Source organism: Drosophila pseudoobscura, chromosome X, assembly GCF_009870125.1.
Source record: "Drosophila pseudoobscura strain MV-25-SWS-2005 chromosome X, UCI_Dpse_MV25, whole genome shotgun sequence".
NCBI classification, from domain to species: Eukaryota; Metazoa; Arthropoda; class Insecta; order Diptera; family Drosophilidae; genus Drosophila; species Drosophila pseudoobscura.
Window position 1 is genome coordinate 14,439,065 of NC_046683.1, and position 17,246 is coordinate 14,456,310.

The 17,246-nt window shown below is 51.2% G+C and overlaps 4 protein-coding genes and 1 long non-coding RNA gene across 10 annotated transcripts; 3 read left to right on the forward strand and 2 right to left on the reverse strand.

Annotated features, from left to right (window-relative positions):
• Positions 1-56: 56 nt before the first annotated feature.
• Positions 57-3,023, reverse strand: Cyp4d1 (Cytochrome P450 4d1). Of its 2 annotated transcripts, none has more exons than XM_015186150.2 (3): positions 2,430-3,023; positions 561-1,193; positions 57-487 (listed from the first exon to the last, which is right to left on the reverse strand). In XM_015186150.2, exons 1-3 carry the CDS (start codon positions 2,995-2,997, stop codon positions 138-140), a joined length of 1,551 nt encoding a protein of 516 aa, XP_015041636.2. In that variant the 5' UTR covers positions 2,998-3,023; the 3' UTR covers positions 57-137. The 2 variants fall into 2 exon arrangements, with proteins under 2 accessions (XP_015041636.2, XP_002134062.3); XM_002134026.3 differs by lacking the exon at positions 2,430-3,023 and adding an exon at positions 1,477-2,101.
• A 168-nt stretch (positions 3,024-3,191) lies between these two features.
• On the forward strand, positions 3,192-5,170 carry LOC26534420 (uncharacterized). 3 transcript variants are annotated; one of them, XR_001452776.2, is made up of 4 exons: positions 3,192-4,034; positions 4,097-4,165; positions 4,233-4,697; positions 4,758-5,170. It is a non-coding gene; the product is annotated as an uncharacterized lncRNA (long non-coding RNA). The 3 variants fall into 3 exon arrangements; XR_004470258.1 differs by having other exon boundaries at positions 3,192-3,702; XR_004470259.1 differs by having other exon boundaries at positions 3,192-3,694.
• A 2,059-nt stretch (positions 5,171-7,229) lies between these two features.
• On the forward strand, positions 7,230-12,325 carry LOC4814876 (calphotin). Of its 2 annotated transcripts, XM_001354708.4 has the most exons (4): positions 7,230-7,613; positions 8,204-8,409; positions 10,845-11,141; positions 11,232-12,325. In XM_001354708.4, the coding sequence occupies exons 2-4, from the start codon at positions 8,365-8,367 to the stop codon at positions 12,000-12,002; spliced, it is 1,113 nt and encodes a 370-aa protein (XP_001354744.3). In that variant the 5' UTR covers positions 7,230-7,613; positions 8,204-8,364; the 3' UTR covers positions 12,003-12,325. The 2 variants fall into 2 exon arrangements, with proteins under 2 accessions (XP_001354744.3, XP_015041635.2); XM_015186149.2 differs by lacking the exon at positions 8,204-8,409.
• A 122-nt stretch (positions 12,326-12,447) lies between these two features.
• Positions 12,448-13,608, forward strand: Pgam5 (Phosphoglycerate mutase 5). Of its 2 annotated transcripts, none has more exons than XM_001354707.4 (2): positions 12,448-13,145; positions 13,209-13,608. In XM_001354707.4, exons 1-2 carry the CDS (start codon positions 12,588-12,590, stop codon positions 13,518-13,520), a joined length of 870 nt encoding a protein of 289 aa, XP_001354743.1. In that variant the 5' UTR covers positions 12,448-12,587; the 3' UTR covers positions 13,521-13,608. The 2 variants fall into 2 exon arrangements, with proteins under 2 accessions (XP_001354743.1, XP_015041634.1); XM_015186148.2 differs by having other exon boundaries at positions 13,212-13,608.
• Positions 13,607-17,246, reverse strand: LOC4814962 (protein MMS22-like). Its single transcript, XM_001354706.4, has 3 exons — positions 16,801-17,246; positions 16,139-16,731; positions 13,607-16,078 (listed from the first exon to the last, which is right to left on the reverse strand). Exons 1-3 carry the CDS (start codon positions 17,142-17,144, stop codon positions 13,656-13,658), a joined length of 3,360 nt encoding a protein of 1,119 aa, XP_001354742.4. The 5' UTR covers positions 17,145-17,246; the 3' UTR covers positions 13,607-13,655.

A 17,246-nucleotide genomic window follows, 5' to 3' on the forward strand; every position in this document is an offset into this window, starting at 1 on the left:
GTGGGCGAATCGTGCTCTTTGGGATCCCCTGGCTTAAAGAAAGCCGATCAAGGCTGTACGTTTCAAGGAGTTTCATTATTATTTACAGATACAAATTAGAAAAAAAAAGCCGCATTTACGAGATAATGCGATTGTGGTTAGTAGACGCGATCCTGCAGCTTGAACAGTAGCGGGTCCTTGGTGCGCAATATCAGTTCAGCAATGAGCACGGGCGGCTCCGTTGTGTCACCGACAAAGTCGATGTGGTAGTGACGCAGAACGTTGGCCACAATGGCCTTAATCTCGAGCATGGCAAACTTTTGACCAATGCAGTTGCGCGGCCCCGCAGAGAAGGGTATGTAGGCATAGGGGTTGAGCTTCTCGGCGCTTGTGACTACATCGAAGCGCTCCGGCTTGAAGCTGTTGGGCTCACTGAAGAGCTCCTCGCGGCGACCCAGGTAAAGGGGCGAGATGCCGATGTTTGTGCCAGCGGGAATGCGTTTGCCATCTGATTGGAAGGTAGAGTATTCGGAAAATGATACCTTGATGTGACCATGGCCTGGGCAGGGCGTGATACTTACTTATCTCGCACTCTTCCACCACTCTGCGACCCAGTAGTGGGACGGAGGGGTACATGCGGAGCGTCTCCTTGATGCACAGATCCACATAATGGAGTTTGTTGAGCAGCTCGTATGTGACCGGGGTGCTTTTGTCCTGGCCGATTACCGAACTGATCTCCTCGAAGCACTTCTTCTGCGCTTCCGGATGGGTCGCGACGTTGTAGAAGAAGAACATGAGGGCCGAAGAGGTTGTGTCGTGGCCTTCGAACATGAACGTGTCGACTTCCTCGCGAATGTCCAGGTTTGTTAACGGCTTCTCGTCGATAGTCGACTGCAGCAGTATGTCCAGGAAGGCCATTTTTCGCTTGGCCCCCACATCTGCATCCGCATCGTCGGAAGCTGCGGCGGCGTCCTTGCTGCCGCCACGTATTAACTCTTCGCGACGCTGCACAATGATTTTCTCCGTAAACTCATGCAGCACATGTAAGGCACGCTTCTCGGCACGGGCCAGGGGGGTCAGCATGTAGGTCAAGTCGAAGCGGTAGAAGATGTTGAACATCCGTTTGTGCAGCACCATCGATATCGTCTTCACAGCCTGCACATATTCGGAGTCGGCATTCGTCTGTGCATTGATGGAGACGCCCATGGCAGTTTCTGTGCGTACAAAAATTGCAAAGTTTTCAAAATATGTATACCATGTTCTGCGTGAAATAGCATGGTAATAAATAAATGTCCATCGAAAAATGATGAAGAGTGCGGATGGCGGATGAGAACGAACAGCGTTGCCGTACCGTTCGAGTGTGTTATTTTAAAATCTAACGACACTGTTGCCAGACTGCTCGAGTGGCTCAGCAGTGTGCGACAACTCTGCACTTTTTACCGTTTGTTTACAAACATGTGTTCCGGCTACGGAAAAGAAATGTGTTGCAATTCCTACCGCATATCGTGTCCATGGTGCAGAGATTGATCCAATCGTAGAGATTAAAGCCAGTCTGCCCTTGCCTCAGACGATCCATCTCCATGTTGCGGAGCAGATCCCGAGATCCGTTCTCGAACACGTCGACAAACTGATCGAGAATCTTGAAGTGGAAGGCGGGCGTGATGATCTTGCGTCGTTTGTGCCACTTGCGACCCCGGCTGACGAGGAGACCTTCCTTCAGCCACGGCTCCAGAGCCTTGTACTCGCCAGCCTTGTCATTGAAACGCATTGTGCCCAGCACCACCTCCACATCCTTGGGATTGGCCATCAGCACATTCAACTCTGGCCCCAGCCACACCTTGAGAGTCTCGTCCTTTGCGTACTTGCTCATGAACTCGGTTATCTGCTTGACCAACTCGTGCGGCGGCTTGCCAATGAAGTGATGGCCATGCCCCACCAGCGGCAGAACCGGGGGGCCCGGCATATAGCTGATCACCTCAATCACACGCTTGAACTTGAGCTGGTAGACCAGCAGGGCCACAAATAGGCCGCTGGCCAGCAAAGCACCTAACAGCAGAAACATATTTTCCCTCCTCGCCACGGCGACAGTGAAATAACTACTAATCGTCCCAATCTGCCGTGGACATGAAAGGTGGAGCATTGAACAGCAACGAGAACATCGATTATCCGCTCTCAGCTTGGGGCGACGCTCCCACCCCCGGCCCCACCCCAACTGCCGGAGATTTCAATCGTCGGTGGAGTATCTAATCGGTAACCGGCGGCTAACCGTAGAGCCCGAAATAAAAAACAAACAAGCTCGGGGATCTACTGATATCTTATCAGAAGTGGAGCAATATTTAGTTTTTTATGAGCGAGCCACTGGATTGGATTTGGACATTGGCCAAGTGCTCTTTGAAAGCCCCACGCAGATGACTGGCCACTCCAGAGGAGTTGGGGATTACAGTACTCACCACAAATGACATCCAGAGCGCACAGATGGACGGCGTGGCCCAGGTTGACGAGGTTGTCGTCTTTCCCGCGCGCCAAGTCCAGATTCGAGAGGAACTGATGCGTTTGCCGGTCAAAGATCTCAACGTACTGCTCGAGGATGCGGAAGTGAAAGGCGGGCGTAATGATCTTACGACGCTTATGCCACTTGCGGCCGGTGCTCACCAGCAGGCCTTCGTTGAGCCAGCGAGCCAGGAAGTCGTACTCGTCCGCCTTGTCCACCAGTTGGGTGCTGCTCAGGACCTGCTCCACGTCGCTGGGATGGAAAAACATCACGCTGAAATAGGGCCCCAGACGGAGCTTGAACGTGTCCCCGTACTTCTCGGCCAGCTGGCCCATCATCAGGCACGCCTCGGCGGGGCTCAGGCCAAAGAAGAGATGGGCATCGCCCAGCAAAGGCCACGGCTTTGGGCCCGGCAGCAGCTCAGCCAGCTCACTGAACCGGCGCCTTCGGCGACAAAATAGCAGCCAGCTAAACAGACCTAGAACTAGGACTGTGCCAACCGCACCGAACACTAAGGAGAGCCACATTGGTCCAGCCAAGATGAGGCAGCGCGATCAACTGTTTGTCTGAGCCGCCGAGCCACCACAGATAAGAGAGGCTGCGAGACAGATCTGAGATCTGGTGTGGCTTATCAGCCTTCTGCCGGAAGGTCTAAGGGAAGCATTCTCGATTCCCCAATCTGCAATCCCAAAATCCTAAATCGAATCCATTTCAAGTTCACGTTGTCGTCATCATGAGTTTGTTTTTGCCATTTATCGCGGCTGCTCATCGTTCGGTTGTTAGGACTGGCAATGGGCGGAATGGGGGGAATCGTCTAAAATTAGAAGAGCGCCCAAAAATAGATCGGCCATCTGCTATGTGTGTGACGTCAGGTGCGGAAGAGTTGCGGTCAGGTGCTACGGTGCCCCCCATATCCAATGTAAACACAATTTCTGGAATGCTTGAATGCTAACCATCAAAATGGATTGTTTGTTCCCTCGCTTTTCGATCGGTTTCTCCCGGTTCTGCTGTGTTCCCTTATCGCACCTCTGCTTCGTCGGCAAATGTCAACCTTTTGCACTGAACATTTCTGGTATTCGTTTCAGCAAACTAAGGGTGACTGGTCAGTCTCTTGACGAGAGTCTGGAGTGCAAGCTGAGTGCTCGGATCTCAAGCGGATCATCGGGCAATCGGAACACAACACTGCTGTGGCTGACGACTGCAAGATGCCCACTAATGTTCGCTGTAAATGAGTAATTGAAGAGTTCATTAACTAATGACTGTGGCATTCATTAGCCAAGGAAATTGCTCTGCAAAGAAAACAACGCTTAACTCGAGTCATGCACACGACATGTTCTATTTTATTTCTCATCCACTTTTCGCCTGTGCATTTGACCGGCTTTGAGCAAAGGCAGCCAGGGCCATATACTCTCAGAGAAAAATGGCATAGCAACCAGAAACACATTCATATATAACTTAAATATTCGGTTGTTCAATATACAAACATAGTGAAATTATAAATAATTCACTTTTATGTATATAAAATACTTGAAAATAAATATAATATATTAAATTTGCAGGAAATGTATGTAGATATATTTATTTAAAATTAATTTTTCAATCTAATTGTAAATATTACAATTTCAGGGGCTTTTCCTCTGGGTGCCCATTTGATTCGAAGTCGAAACGGATTATAGATGAGATGAATGCCAGAGGGTAAGTAAATAAACATTTATGCATTGTATTCGGATGATCTATCGATGTAATAATAATATTGTTTCAGAAATATATAGTGGCACTCATCCCCGGGTACGGTACATTGGGCCATTCAGAAATTCCCATTGGGCGAGTCCCAGCAGCTGATTCATGCCATGCCGGAGCCCAGAGCCAATTCCGTATCCGAATCAAAGCACACACACACACACATGCAATCGATCGCCCACACCACACCGATCGGTGACTACGTTGTGGCACCCCCACAACAATGGCAACAACAAGTAGGCGTCCTTCGACCATGCCAAATTCCAAAATTCTTGCGTCGTTCGTCGGTCGTCGACATCGACGTCATTTCGCCCGCCATCCTCTGCCTCTGCCTTTGCCTCTGCCCCTCTCCACTCCGGTCCGCACTGCTCCGGGCTATACGTAAATATTTACACATGTCTTACAAGAGCTGGCAATTTTTCGCTGTCGGATATAGCGTCGTGGGAGGAGTGTGTATGTGTACGGATTGCGATTTAAATGGATTTGTGTGCGTTGGAATTTCATTGGCATTTCCATTTTCATTTCCAATTTTATTTGTATCCCATAGCTCATTGCATTCATTGCTCCCGATTCGATACGAAACGGTCCAATCCAATCCGATCCGATCCGACAGTTCAATGAAGTGGCCGGAGGAAGGAGAATCCGTATGTTATACGAATCAGGAATGCAGATCTTTATAGATTGATCAAGGGAACGTACATATGTACATACGAGTGGATCCTTTTGGCGGGGAGTGCAATCAGCGCCAGTGCCAGTGCCAGCGCCAGCGCCAGCTGCCTTCGAATCTTCAGTTTGGAGAGCACGACATCATAACAATAAAAAAATACTAACAATTTGGCAGCGGCGTACAATTTGCGTCAACAGCACTTGCCTCTCAGGCCCCTAGTATATATATAGATGGCAAATAGAATATATAGATTTATCCATATATGTACATATATAAATACTTTTGTACATACATATGGATGTGTGTATGTGTAGGCACAAAGCGAACGGACCAAGTGCCCTGTTTTATATATAGATCTAAGGATGAGCCATCGGCATTCATCTTCTGCGCCACAATGCATACCCTGCCACCTGCCACCCGCCAACCGCCAACCGCCCCCCTCGCACACAGTACTAATAATAATCATAATATTAATAAAAACATATGCTTAGGCAGCCGCTGCGTATGCGCAATTTACCCATTACGTATACGGTACAGAAAGCAGATGCCAAAAGCCAAACGGAAAAACATGTCCAAATTAGGCAATATCCGATCCGAACCGACTCGATCGTGATTACTTTAACACCGCACACACCAGCAACATGTAATTATAGAGTAACATTCACATTCATGGCCGATTGTCACCCGTGCCGTACCCCCTTAGGCAGGATGATTCACCCATCATCCATCCACATCCACCCCATGGCAGCCCCCCCGCCACAATACTCGTGCTTAATAATTGTGGGACTCTGGTGCTCGCCGTTGTACATATGTTTTCCGTGCGGCCTGTTCTGCTACAAAATATTATTGTATATTAATGGTTTGCACTGCAGTGGCAGGGCGAGCCAGCGAAAGGGCTTCGTTGGGAATATGTCTTGGACAAAAGAAGAGGCTCTTCCATGGTAACAGAGTGGAAGGACAAGATCAGACAGAACTCTTGGGCACTGCAGAGTATTACCAACGACTGATGCCCATCCATTGAAACGACAGAGACCTTTCAACGCCAAAGCCATCCGAATCTATCAGATAATTTATGCTAAGCATTTTGCGACTCTTGCGGCTACCGACTACCGAAATGTGCAACAGGAAATTGCTCAGGCGAACGCATTTTCATTCATGAGTTGATTTTATTTATGTGGGATCCACGATGGGTTCCGATGGGATGAGCACACAGACACCGCTCACCACTCACCACTACCCTGTCCGTACCCTTACCCTACACACACGTGCCTCCCACTGCACGGCGGTGGTGGTAAGGCACTTGGCATGCTTGGTCGCCATCGTGCATCGTGCATCGTGCATCGTGCACTTGTGGCTGTCAGCCAAACATGCAACAATACGAGTACCAAGTGAGAAGTGCCCCCTCACCGCCTCCCAAAGAACTGCAGTTGGATGGGCCAGGCTGGTGCCCTGTAGAGCCCGCTCAGAGTGGGAGGAGAGTGCCCCCATATTGCACCACAATGCAGACCGCAATTTGTTTAATTAGCGAAATAGAATCATATATTAAAGATTGGCGGGCCCCAGGCTGACAAGCCAAGGCAGCTGGGCACGCGTCTGGGGCTGTCCAACTCTTTTGGATCGGCTCATCGTATTACCTGATGCCCAGCGCCCAGGCCCAGGTCCAAGTCGAAACGAGAAACCACTGATCAAGTATTGGCCGGTCGATTGGTGTATTTTTGGGGAGGGGAACGGGGATGGGAACGACTGGCTACTGGCGACTGCTTCCGGTTTTTCCCTGCCCCCCAAAAAAAAGAGCAATGTCAGCCAAAAGTCCGAGCCGAATACCGACTACCGACTGCCGAACCATCTGGCGGTGCAGCAGTGCGACTCTCTCGCGGGTCTTTGGGTTCTCTTCTCGGTCTGGTGTTCTCGGAAGAGATTCCCAGAGCTGCGGTCAGAGCTGAGAGCTGCTCAGCGAAGCGCATAAACTGGTGCTGGTGTTGATTGAAGAGTGACGTGACCCCAGGCAGTGGCAGGTTGCAGGTTCATCCAGGGAAAAGCACAGCTACGGCCAGGCTTTGAACTCCCAGCTCCCAGCTCTGGCTCTGGCGCTGAGAGTTGATTGTGCACGAACAGAGACACAAAAAAGTAGAAAAAAAGCTGGTCTAAAATTAAAAGAAAATGCACAGAGAGCGACAGCCGGACAAAGAAGAAGCAACCAAAAGGCACTGGCAGTGAAAACGAAGACCAAAACGAAGAGGCAGCTGCTGCTGCTTCATCCATGTGTGTGTGTGTGTGTGTGTCTATTTGCGAGTGTGTGCGTGAGTGTGCCTCTGCCTCGGGTCCGGTCCCGGCGTGGCTATAAAAAGAAAGAGCGCTCGCTTTCAGCGCTCACTTTTGGTCCCAGCAACCAAACGGCGTGGTACAATCACGAAAATAGAGTTCATAGAAAGAAAATCAGAATAAATCAGAAAAACCAGAGAATCCGAGCATCAGAGAAATATCGAAACGCAGTGGAAGCAGACTTGTACGATCGGCAGACATTTCTTGTTACTTTTTGTTTGGGTGTTGTTGTTCGAAGTACGAGGAAACGTGTTCGAAATATCCGAGAAGCCTTAAGATTGCGTCTTGCATTGTGAGTGGCACCCCAAAAGCAGAGCAAACGGAACGAAAAGAGTGCAAAGGAAGTGCTCGTCGTACAAGCCGCCCACAGAAGAGTTCCAGCCAAAAAGGAACCAACAACCGCTGAAGAAACAAGTGAGTGTACCACATAAGAGGGGATTCCCCCACAAAACCATTAGGACTCTCGTCCGCCCGGTCTGGGGGGGGGGGCGCCTGGGGGGCCTGTGTGGCGGGTTTCGCTTCGTTTTTCCCAGGTAGCGGCAGTCGGGCGGGTTAATTTCCAGTTAATTCGAATTTCGAAATGGGCAGAATGGTGGGTTGGGGAGGGGGGGAACGAATTCCGGTTCATCTTTCGGGGTCGCGCGCATGCGCATGCGGCCTAACGGCATTTATTGCGGCGTTTGCTTTGCTTTTGCTTTTGCTTTGGCTTTGGCTTTGTCTTTGCATCGCCACTAATGTGGGGTTGGGTTGGGTGTGGGTCTATCTCTGGCAATCGGTCTCGCTCTGGGTCTGGGTCTGGGTCACAAAAGAAATGTGCAAAAAAAAATAAAAACGCTATGGGGCTCCACGCCACTCCATGCCACAACACAATGGGCCGCCCTCGAACGAAACACAGATTTTCCTTCCATTGTCATGATGTTTGGCTGCGAACAAAATGTAATTGGTATTTCTTTCCCCATCATGATCGTCTTGGCTTTGTTTCGTCTCTTTTTTTTTGTTCGCAGGCAAAAGTGTTGCGAATTCGCGTTCGAGAGCCACCGCCAAGCGGACATCGGGAGTAACTTTCGAGACGAGACTAGACGAGTCTTACCAGTCGTCTGTGTACCCCATAAAGCTGCAAGATCCAAGCCAGAGCCAGGCCAGGCCCAACAGTAACAGCAGCAGCATGGCAGACGTATCGCACGAGCTGGGCGCCCTGCGCTTCGTAGTGGTAAGTACTTTCCAAATAGCCACTTCTTGCAACACCTATGCGGCTGGGTGGGGAGGGAGGGGCACGAATGGGGGCAGCACCCAGCAGGCTCTGTTCTGGCATCTTTGGAATGCTCTATCCCCACACAGAACCTAAAAAAAGACAGCCGCCAGCAATGTTTTTCATTGTTTTTTTTCCCTTATTTTTGTTTGCTTTATTCCCAAATAAAATATCTCGTGCGACAAATGCCTGAAAAATAATTTATGCGCAAAAAACCACAAGAAATGCGTGAAGCCAAAAACAACAACAAAAATTAGAATACAAATCGCTAGAATAAATGTCAACGGAAAATCCATTTTCGTTTTCGCCGAGGAAAATGTTTGTCTTTTGGCCACTGGAAAGCGTCCAATATAATATCATTAAAATTGAAATGATATAAAGAATTTAAATTCAAATCCCCAAAAAACAAAACAACAATTGGCGGCTCTGCGGTTTCTTGTTTTTGTTTTTGTTTCTGTTTTAATTTGTCGCCACATGAATTGCCAAAATATGTACATAGATATATATAGTATGTGGGGATATATTATAGATAGATATTATAGTATAGGGGTGGTGGGAACGACACGACAAAGGAACAAATTTTCGCACAGAAAAAAGAAGATCAAAACACGGAAAAATTCTTGGCAATGACCATCGCTCGGGTTGAAATAGCAATGCTGAATATGCATACGATATAGTCGTATAGTAGTGGCTATATCCGAGTGTCTCTCTATATGTATCTGTATATGTATTGGCTGTAGCTTTAGCTGCCTCAGAAATGCTCAGACTTTTCAAGAGTGACAACGGCGCCGACAAATAGATCCCATCCTACCATCCCCGCGGGCGACATAACACCGACTCGTAGCCAAAATTATATACAAATATCCCATGTATGCACATACATATCACCCTGTTTCGATAGAGATCCATTACATTCCTGGCTTTGCGAATCCTATGCGAATGAGAACCATTGGATCTGAATACAATACAATCTCACGGTCTTTCCCAACTCTCACTCTCTCCACTCGAATGTTTGGATTTCCCCAACGTTTACCGAATAGAGTAGAGTGGAGTGGAGAGGAGTGGATAGGAGGGTTCATTGCCTGCACCAATTGCATACCCAATCTTGTGGGAGCCCTGTTTATAACATAAATTTCATCTTTATCACTCGCCACCCCCCACCCAACTCTCGTTGCGTTGCCTTGATGCACGTGACGTGCGAACGGATGTGGTTTTCCACAATATTTTTCCAACATTTGCGGTGTGAAAATCAAAATTGAAATTTCCATACAAAAATGTATGCATTTTTTCCCAAGAGACTTTCACCGATGTTTCAATCCCCCCCATATTCGTATAAATACAAGTCGAAAGGAAACTGCCGCCAGAATCTTTCAGCATTTCGTTTTCATTCATCGCCGAATTCATTTGTCTATCGGCGGCTGGGATCTCGATCCGAGTACGGGTATGAGTATGAATGAAATTCCCCCTGGGGGTTGACAAAAACGCCGTTGAGCGCATTGATTGAAGAATTTTTTGGATATTGATCAAAGAGACAAATTGTGAACGTCATTGGGGCGTCGTGTTTTGGCCGCTGTTGTTGCCAAAACAAATTATATAAAGAGCTTTACGTACATATATGTATATCATATAATAAAAAGTCTGTATCGGAAGCGGAGGCGGAGGCGCCAGATATGTCGCATTCATTCATGGGCAACTCAATCATGGACTCTCTCTCCGTCAAACTGCGGGCCATTCTACTCGTAAAATATATCCGCTCGCCATAAATAATAATCTGATGAATAAACAGAATGGGGTGTGCCTGAGTGCTGGTGGTGGTGGTGGTGGTGGCTAGTGAGTGATCCGAGGTCCGTGGACATCGGTTAGTGGCGAAAATTGCCCGTGAAGGTCATTCCTGTTTTCTTTTCTCAATCTTTCTATACATATGTATGTGCTTATATACATATTTATGTATATATATACTTAAGTTTTCGTTTCGTGGCATGCTCCTTCGCCCCCGCCCCCGCCTCCGTTTCGAGCAAACATTTTTTTTTATTTATGACAACGACATTTGCGCATTCCTTTCGAGCCATTTGCTGGCTGTGTGCTAGCTGGCATTCTGCACTTGTTAGATGAAAAATTACACAGAACGTATGTTTCTTAATTGCGGCCAATTAGTTCAAAGCCAAAAAGTTGTTCGAACAACTTGAGTGTAATTTTTGAAAAGCACTAATTGCCCGCCAAATGACAGGAAAATGCAAATGTCTGGCAAGGCCGTTCGCTGGGTGGCATCGCCGTCTGCCAACAGAACAAAAAGAGTGGCGCCGGGTCAAACTGTTTGGCTTCTCTCCCCTTTCCTTCAGAAACCCTGTGAATGAATCCAATTGACTTACTCCCGATCCGATTTGTGACTATTGCAGGACTCGCCGCTCTCCTCCAAAGTGGCCATGTTCAACAATCAGGCGACGCAGCACAAGCAGTCGCAGTTATTGAATCCGTTCTCGCAGGATGGACGCGCCTCGTCGCCGAAGCCGACCTTCTCCAAGGACCAGTACGGCAAGCCGCTGGCCGGCAGTCTGACAGAGGCACGCGGCCAGAAGGCCAACATGCACGTGATGAAGGAAATGCTGGAGCTATGCCAGATCATCAACACGGAAGGCTACGACGTCAAGGATGAGCCAGGCATGCGAGTGATTCCCTTCGGCGAGTTGTTCAACGTAAGTTCCAGCGTTTCAGCCTCAAATTCGGCAGTCACTTGATACTCTCCCACCTCCCTCTCCCTCTGCCTCTCCATCATCCTCTTCCAGATCTACAACTACATCTCGGACAAGGTGGTGGGCATACTGCTGCGTGCCCGTAAGCACAAACTGGTGGAGTTCGAGGGCGAGATGTTGTACCAGCGCCGCGACGACAATGTGCCCATATTCCTGCTGAAGCCCATCAGGGAGATTCGCAGCGAGATGGAGGCCAAGATCGAGGAGATCAAGCGCGCGGCGAGTCCTGCCCCGCCACAGTCCACATCGGTGCTGCTCGATCGCAGCGCCCACGAGCAGAAGCTGAAGGCGCGAACACCGTCGCCGGCGGTAAAGTCGAAAGCAAAAGCGAAATCACCGTCGCCACCACAGGTTACTGCTGATGCTCCTGCTCCAGCTGCCGCAGCTCCAGTCGAGGTCAAGCCAGTCGCAGCTCCAGCTGAAGTGTTGGCACCAATCCCGGAGCCTGCGCCGGCTGTGACAGTCACAGAAGCTGCACCAAACCATGAGCCCCTACCGGAGGCTGCCAAGCTAGAGGAGAGCCCCGTCCAGGCAGCGCCCGCAGCAGTGGAACCCGTGAGTCAGCCACAACCAGAGGCTAAGCCTGTTCCAGTTTCTGCAGAGCTCATCCCAGTTTCCCCCGACGTGCAAAAAACAGAAGCCGCCTTGCCCACAATTGTGATTGAGGCCTCAGCAGTGTTTGTGCGCACTGCCAGCACGGATCAGCTGGCAGCAGACACAGCACCATCAGCCACCAGTCCCGCCGACACATCATCTCCGGCAGCCAAAGACGAACCCGTGATCGCTGCCGGAGACAGCGCCTAGGCAGCCGACCCCTTGGAATTGTTTTGAGAAGGAACTCGCAACTACTAAAGCGGCAGCTTTAAATTGCAGTAGTTTAGCTTAAAGTTTAGTTGACCTAGAGTTTAACTTACGATTAGTGCAGAGATTAGCAGAGAAAACAAACACAACACTGAAGACAGACCAGACCCGAAACCGACTATTTATAAAGGAGTTTGTTTATCGGACGACCAAAGAGAAGGTGGTAAACTATACAAATAAATACATACTATACTCGTACATATACATACATAAATATATTTAAACACACCTAGCATAAAGTAAATGCAATGCATGTAGACACAGTATTATACCATAGTTTTCTTACACCTATTTTATATCTGCTCTGTGGCCTCGGGCGCCGTTAGGCAGCGCTGCCAGACAGCTGTGAGTGCTCTGGCGCGCAATGTGACCGTTCGCGGATGCTGACAAAATACGCCCACGCATCGCGCATATTTATCCTGGGTTTGAAGAGTGGATAACAAAAGAACAAAATCCAAAGAAAGAACAAGAAGATCGCGAAGAATTTTTCAATCATCATCGTTCAGCGTTCATCGTCAGTCAGCAATAATGCGAAAATTCACAGCCTTTGCATGTGGCACTGGGGCCGGTCTGTTGACCTTCTACCTAACAAAACTAAATGAGCCAAAGGCGGCGGTGCACAACTCGTGGACGAGGAGCGAGAAGCCGGTGGATCCGTGTGCGCTGTGGGACCACAATTGGGACCTGCGCGACCCCAAGAGCCTAGTGAAGCCGGTGAAGAACGATCTGTCCCAGGAGCAGAATCGGTACAACAGTGAACTAGAGAAAGTGGTCCCGAAACATGCCCGTCACATAATTCTCATTCGGCACGGCGAGTACCTCGATGTGGGGGACACCGACGAGACGCATCATCTGACCGAACGTGGGCGGGAACAGGCCAAATACACGGGCAAGCGTCTGTGCGAACTGGGCATCAAGTGGGACAAGGTGATAGCCTCGACAATGGTGCGGGCCCAGGAGACGGCGGATATCATACTCAATGAGATCGACTACGAGAAGGCGAAGGTGAAGAATTGCGCCTTCCTGCGGGAGGGTGCCCCGATACCGCCCCAGCCGCCAGTCGGCCACTGGAAGCCGGAAGCGTCGGTAAGTTCTTGCCGCGGGTCTTGAATTGTCTTCAATTTTACATGATCCTCACTGACACTGCAGCAGTTCTTCAGAGACGGTGCCCGGATCGAGGCCGCCTTCCGGCGCTACTTCTATCGTGCTTATCCCGACCAGACCAAGGACAGCTACACCCTCCTGGTGGGCCATGGCAATGTGATCCGATACTTTGTCTGTCGAGCACTTCAGTTCCCGCCCGAGGCCTGGCTGCGGATCAGCATTAACCATGCGTCCATCACCTGGCTAACCATCAGTCCATCGGGGAATGTGTCCATCAAGTACCTCGGCGATACCGGCTTCATGCCCGTCAATCATCTGACCAATCGGATACCCCGCGCGGCCAAAAATGTTGTGTAGATTCGCTGGCGATTTCCTGTACAGTCTTCCGAGTCTTCCCGAGTAAACCGAACTGCCTGCCTTCCAACAAGCCTTACTTGTGCGAGTACCTTTCTTGGTGTGTTTATTTGCAAAGGGTTATCGTATCGTTATCGGCTACCCCAAGACTTTCTCCAGTCGTTGCAGGCACTTGCGTATGCCCACATCCTCGCCAGCACCGCGCTTCAGCTCCACCAGCTTGGCCTGCTCCCGCACGAAGTCCAGCAGCGGTGCCACTAGCTCCGGGGCCAGTTCCGCCAGCTTGATGAGCATTTGAAAGTAGAAATATGTGCAGTGGGCCAAGTGTTTCTCGGCCAGGGAGCGCAGGTGGCTCAGGCACATCGCTCTGGCTGGCTGAGAGCGCCTGAAGCCCTCGTGAGAGACGATGATGCGATACAGAGACAGCACCTGCCCGCGACTGTGCTCCAGCTCATCCACAAACATGACGTGCTCCAGGAGGGGTATGTGAACGGCTCGGAGAAGGGTTAGCAGCTGCTTTTCCTGGTCGGCAGCGATGGCCTCGACCAGCTGCTGCAGCAAAGTGATCACGAGACCCGAATGGTTGCCCGCCTTGCGGCGCAGAACAACCAGAAAATGTCCCACCAGCTGCTGGAGCACGAACTGCGCCAGGTCGCCATCATCCCCAGCGTCGGCCTGGAGGAGCGTCACGTATGGGCGCGCCACCAGCTTGGCATTGGGGGAGAAGTTGAAGTGCGGCGTCCAGTGGAGAATGAGCTGTTCCAGCGTCTTGCCCAGATACGCGTCCGTGCGGTAGGGCAGCCTCCCGATCCCCTGCAGCAGCACAGGAAAGATCTTGTGCACCATTTGGGGCAGGCGGCCTTCGGGCGGGACACCGGCCTGCAGCTGTGTGGTCAGCAGGAAGCGCACCATGGCCAGGTGGAAGAAGCAGCTTGGCTTCGAACGCACATACGCGAGGCTCGGGCAGTTGTATATGACGATGGCCAGGAAGCTGTAGAACCGAGAGCCGAGCTCAGAGCGCAGTCGGTCAGGCGGTAGCCACATCTCGAAGTGGTTCACGTAGGCGTGCAGCCTGTGGCTCAGCTGCATCCGGATGCGAGCCTGGGCGGCCGCCTCCTCTTGCTGGGCCCGTCGCCCGAGGGCACCGAAAAAAGCGCAGAGCGGTTCGCGACCGGCCAAAGAAGCGGGATCTATGGCCAGCAGCTGGAACTCCTCCAGCTGCACCACATGGGCGGTAAGCGCCGCAACAGACTCGTGCTGGGCGGTGAGCAGGACCAGAGATTTGATCCAAACCTGCAGAATTGTGGCACTCGATGGAGGCACCGGGCTGCTTGCCTCTTTCAGCAGGTGAACGATCAGTTGGGCCGAGGCAGCCATGTTGGCCGGCTCGGGGCCCTGCAAAAAACTCACCATAAGCTTCTCCCGATCCTTGTCCAAGCTCACGAACTCCGCCGCCAGTCTCGGCAGCCAGGTGCTGTGCCCACTGACGTACTGCACCCGCAGCAGGGGCAGAATGTGTTGCTGGAGCGCCTCCTTCATCCCATTGGCATTGCCGGAGACAACCCTCGGTTCGCCTAGCCGCTGGATCAGCGAGTGCAGAGCCTGCCAGACGCGATCCTGCGAGGCCTGGCCACTCTTCTCCACATAATGTGTCAGCCAGGGGCTGAGGAGAAGCTGTTCGCCGCGGGCAAAGTCATCGGCAAGGTCGAAAATGGCCTGAAGGGTGCCCGCGTAAATGGCGGCTACTTCCACGTCGTTGCGAATGGCTGCCAGTTGGCCCAGGAGCTTCGCCACATAGTCATCCAGGGAGAGACGGTGCCGTGCATGTAGAAGCAGCATGGCCATGTGTCCCTTGGCCACCGAAATTCGACGGACCGGTGGCAATTTCTCTAGGGCAAGGCACAGCAGCATCTCCCTCAGCTTGGGCGCCAGCTCGGAGAGGTCCTCGTGGGAGAGCAGCAGGCAGAGAAACAGCTCTATCACATGGTGTATGCCCGGCTCATTCAGAGCCAGCAATTTGGCCGCACTGAACTTGCTGAAGATCCGCCCGAGCAGCTTCTGTCGCTGGTTGCCCTTTCCCTGCTGGGCTAGGAGCAGTTTTAAGGTCCGGCCCAGCATCCAGGCGTACATGGTGAAGCTGCTGAGATTGAGATCCTCCAGCTGGTCCCTGGACAGGAGCCTGCTGTAGCGCTCCACATAGGCGGAGCCACTGGGGCAGGTGAGGGGCAGCTGTTCCAGCTCTGTGCTCGCGTTGAAGTTGCAGTTGAGTGAGCGATGCAGATATTCCCAGAGCTGGCAGAGCACATCTGGGTCGGGGCGACCCCGCTGCAGCTCGAGGGGCGCCAGAAGACACAAATAGACACGTCGCTGCTGTTCATCGGGCTGGCTGGAGAGGAATTGCTTGAGCAGGCTGGCAGTCTGAAAGTTTTCAGGTGGAGCACATAGGCCCGCTAGGTTCTGTTTATAATCGCCATTGTCCGCGTAATCGCTGAGGCGGGCCAGGCTGAGCCTCAGCCATGCGTAGAACTCGTGGAAGGCCAATGAAACAGCGCTGCTTTCGGCTGTAAAGGAAGCGATCTAATTAGATGGAGAAGTGCGCGAAGGTAGGCGGTAATTCTTACCTGGAAAATACACCGCCTTGTGGCCCTGCATGGCCTTGTGGAACAAGTCCCAGATGCCCAGCTGGCTCTGCGCCAGCCACTTGGGCGCCAGCACACTGAGCAGCAGCCAGAGTTCCTTGGTGCAGCGACACATGAACGCCGATGTGTGAATGAGCTCGGGTCGATGCTTGCTGCGATAGTAAAGGCTGGCACACAGCACCAAATCACCCAGCGTATGCTCCAGTTGGGCCAACAACGCTGCCTCCGTCGCCCCATGGCAGTTGTTGAGGAGGATTAGGTCGAGAAAACGCCACTCTAGAACACCGTGATACAGATGATAGGCCGGCGCAGGGCACTCGTTACCCTTGCTGTGCTCCGCAAAGTACAGAACTTTCCAGGCCTCCGCATCCAGTAGATTGTTGAGCAGGCTGCGCAGATCCTCCAAAAATCGGGGTGCTTCCATGCATATGTTTTCATCGTGTATGCGCAATAGCAAATGATAAAATTGGGTCACCTGCTGTCGTGCTCTGTACCAAATTGAGTTGGTCATTGTTGTGGGTGCTTGCAGCTGCTGTTGACCGGCCACGGCGGCGAACAGCTTCTGGATATTCTTACTAGATAACACGCGAATAGTCAATTTTATGAATCCCTGATTCTGGTTGTGTGTGTGTGCCGCCACTCACCAAGCCTCATTGTAGAGGTAATGTGTCACTGCGTAAACCTGCAGCTGGTCCTCGTTGAAGTCCGAGCAAATTTGATCCCATTTGCTGTATGGCGGAGGGCGCTGGGAGAAGCCATTGCGTACAAATCCCCCCTTTGGGAAGCTGTGGGCCTTAAAAGAATCGCGACCGGTGCAGTTGAACTCGGGCAAGATGTCCAGGCCATCATCATCATCATCGTCTTCGCCATCTTGATTGTCCAATTCCATTCGGTGGCTGGGAGTCTCCTGCTGAAATCTCTGTGTTGCCTCATTGAAGGCCGTGAGTATGTCTTCATCGTCATCCGACTGGAATAGATCATAGTCCATGCTACGGAACGAATACAAATATCCCGGCTGATTTCCTAGATTCGCATAATTTAGAGATGCCAGATATTTCAGAGATTTGGCAAGGCTGCCAGACAGACACAA

Coding starts and splice junctions, on each gene's coding strand:
- Cyp4d1 (XM_015186150.2), bottom strand. CDS start 2,997: ATGTGGCTCTCCTTAGTGTTCGGTGCGGTTGGCACAGTCCTAGTTCTA. Junction 1,194..2,429: donor CGCTCTGGATGTCATTTGTG/GTGAGTACTGTA, acceptor TTGTACGCACAG/AAACTGCCATGGGCGTCTCC. Junction 488..560: donor GGTGGAAGAGTGCGAGATAA/GTAAGTATCACG, acceptor CCTTCCAATCAG/ATGGCAAACGCATTCCCGCT.
- LOC4814876 (XM_001354708.4), top strand. CDS start 8,365: ATGGCAGACGTATCGCACGAGCTGGGCGCCCTGCGCTTCGTAGTG. Junction 8,410..10,844: donor GCGCCCTGCGCTTCGTAGTG/GTAAGTACTTTC, acceptor TGACTATTGCAG/GACTCGCCGCTCTCCTCCAA. Junction 11,142..11,231: donor CCTTCGGCGAGTTGTTCAAC/GTAAGTTCCAGC, acceptor ATCCTCTTCCAG/ATCTACAACTACATCTCGGA.
- Pgam5 (XM_001354707.4), top strand. CDS start 12,588: ATGCGAAAATTCACAGCCTTTGCATGTGGCACTGGGGCCGGTCTGTTG. Junction 13,146..13,208: donor ACTGGAAGCCGGAAGCGTCG/GTAAGTTCTTGC, acceptor CTGACACTGCAG/CAGTTCTTCAGAGACGGTGC.
- LOC4814962 (XM_001354706.4), bottom strand. CDS start 17,144: ATGGACTATGATCTATTCCAGTCGGATGACGATGAAGACATACTCACG. Junction 16,732..16,800: donor TACCTCTACAATGAGGCTTG/GTGAGTGGCGGC, acceptor CGTGTTATCTAG/TAAGAATATCCAGAAGCTGT. Junction 16,079..16,138: donor CAAGGCGGTGTATTTTCCAG/GTAAGAATTACC, acceptor CTTCCTTTACAG/CCGAAAGCAGCGCTGTTTCA.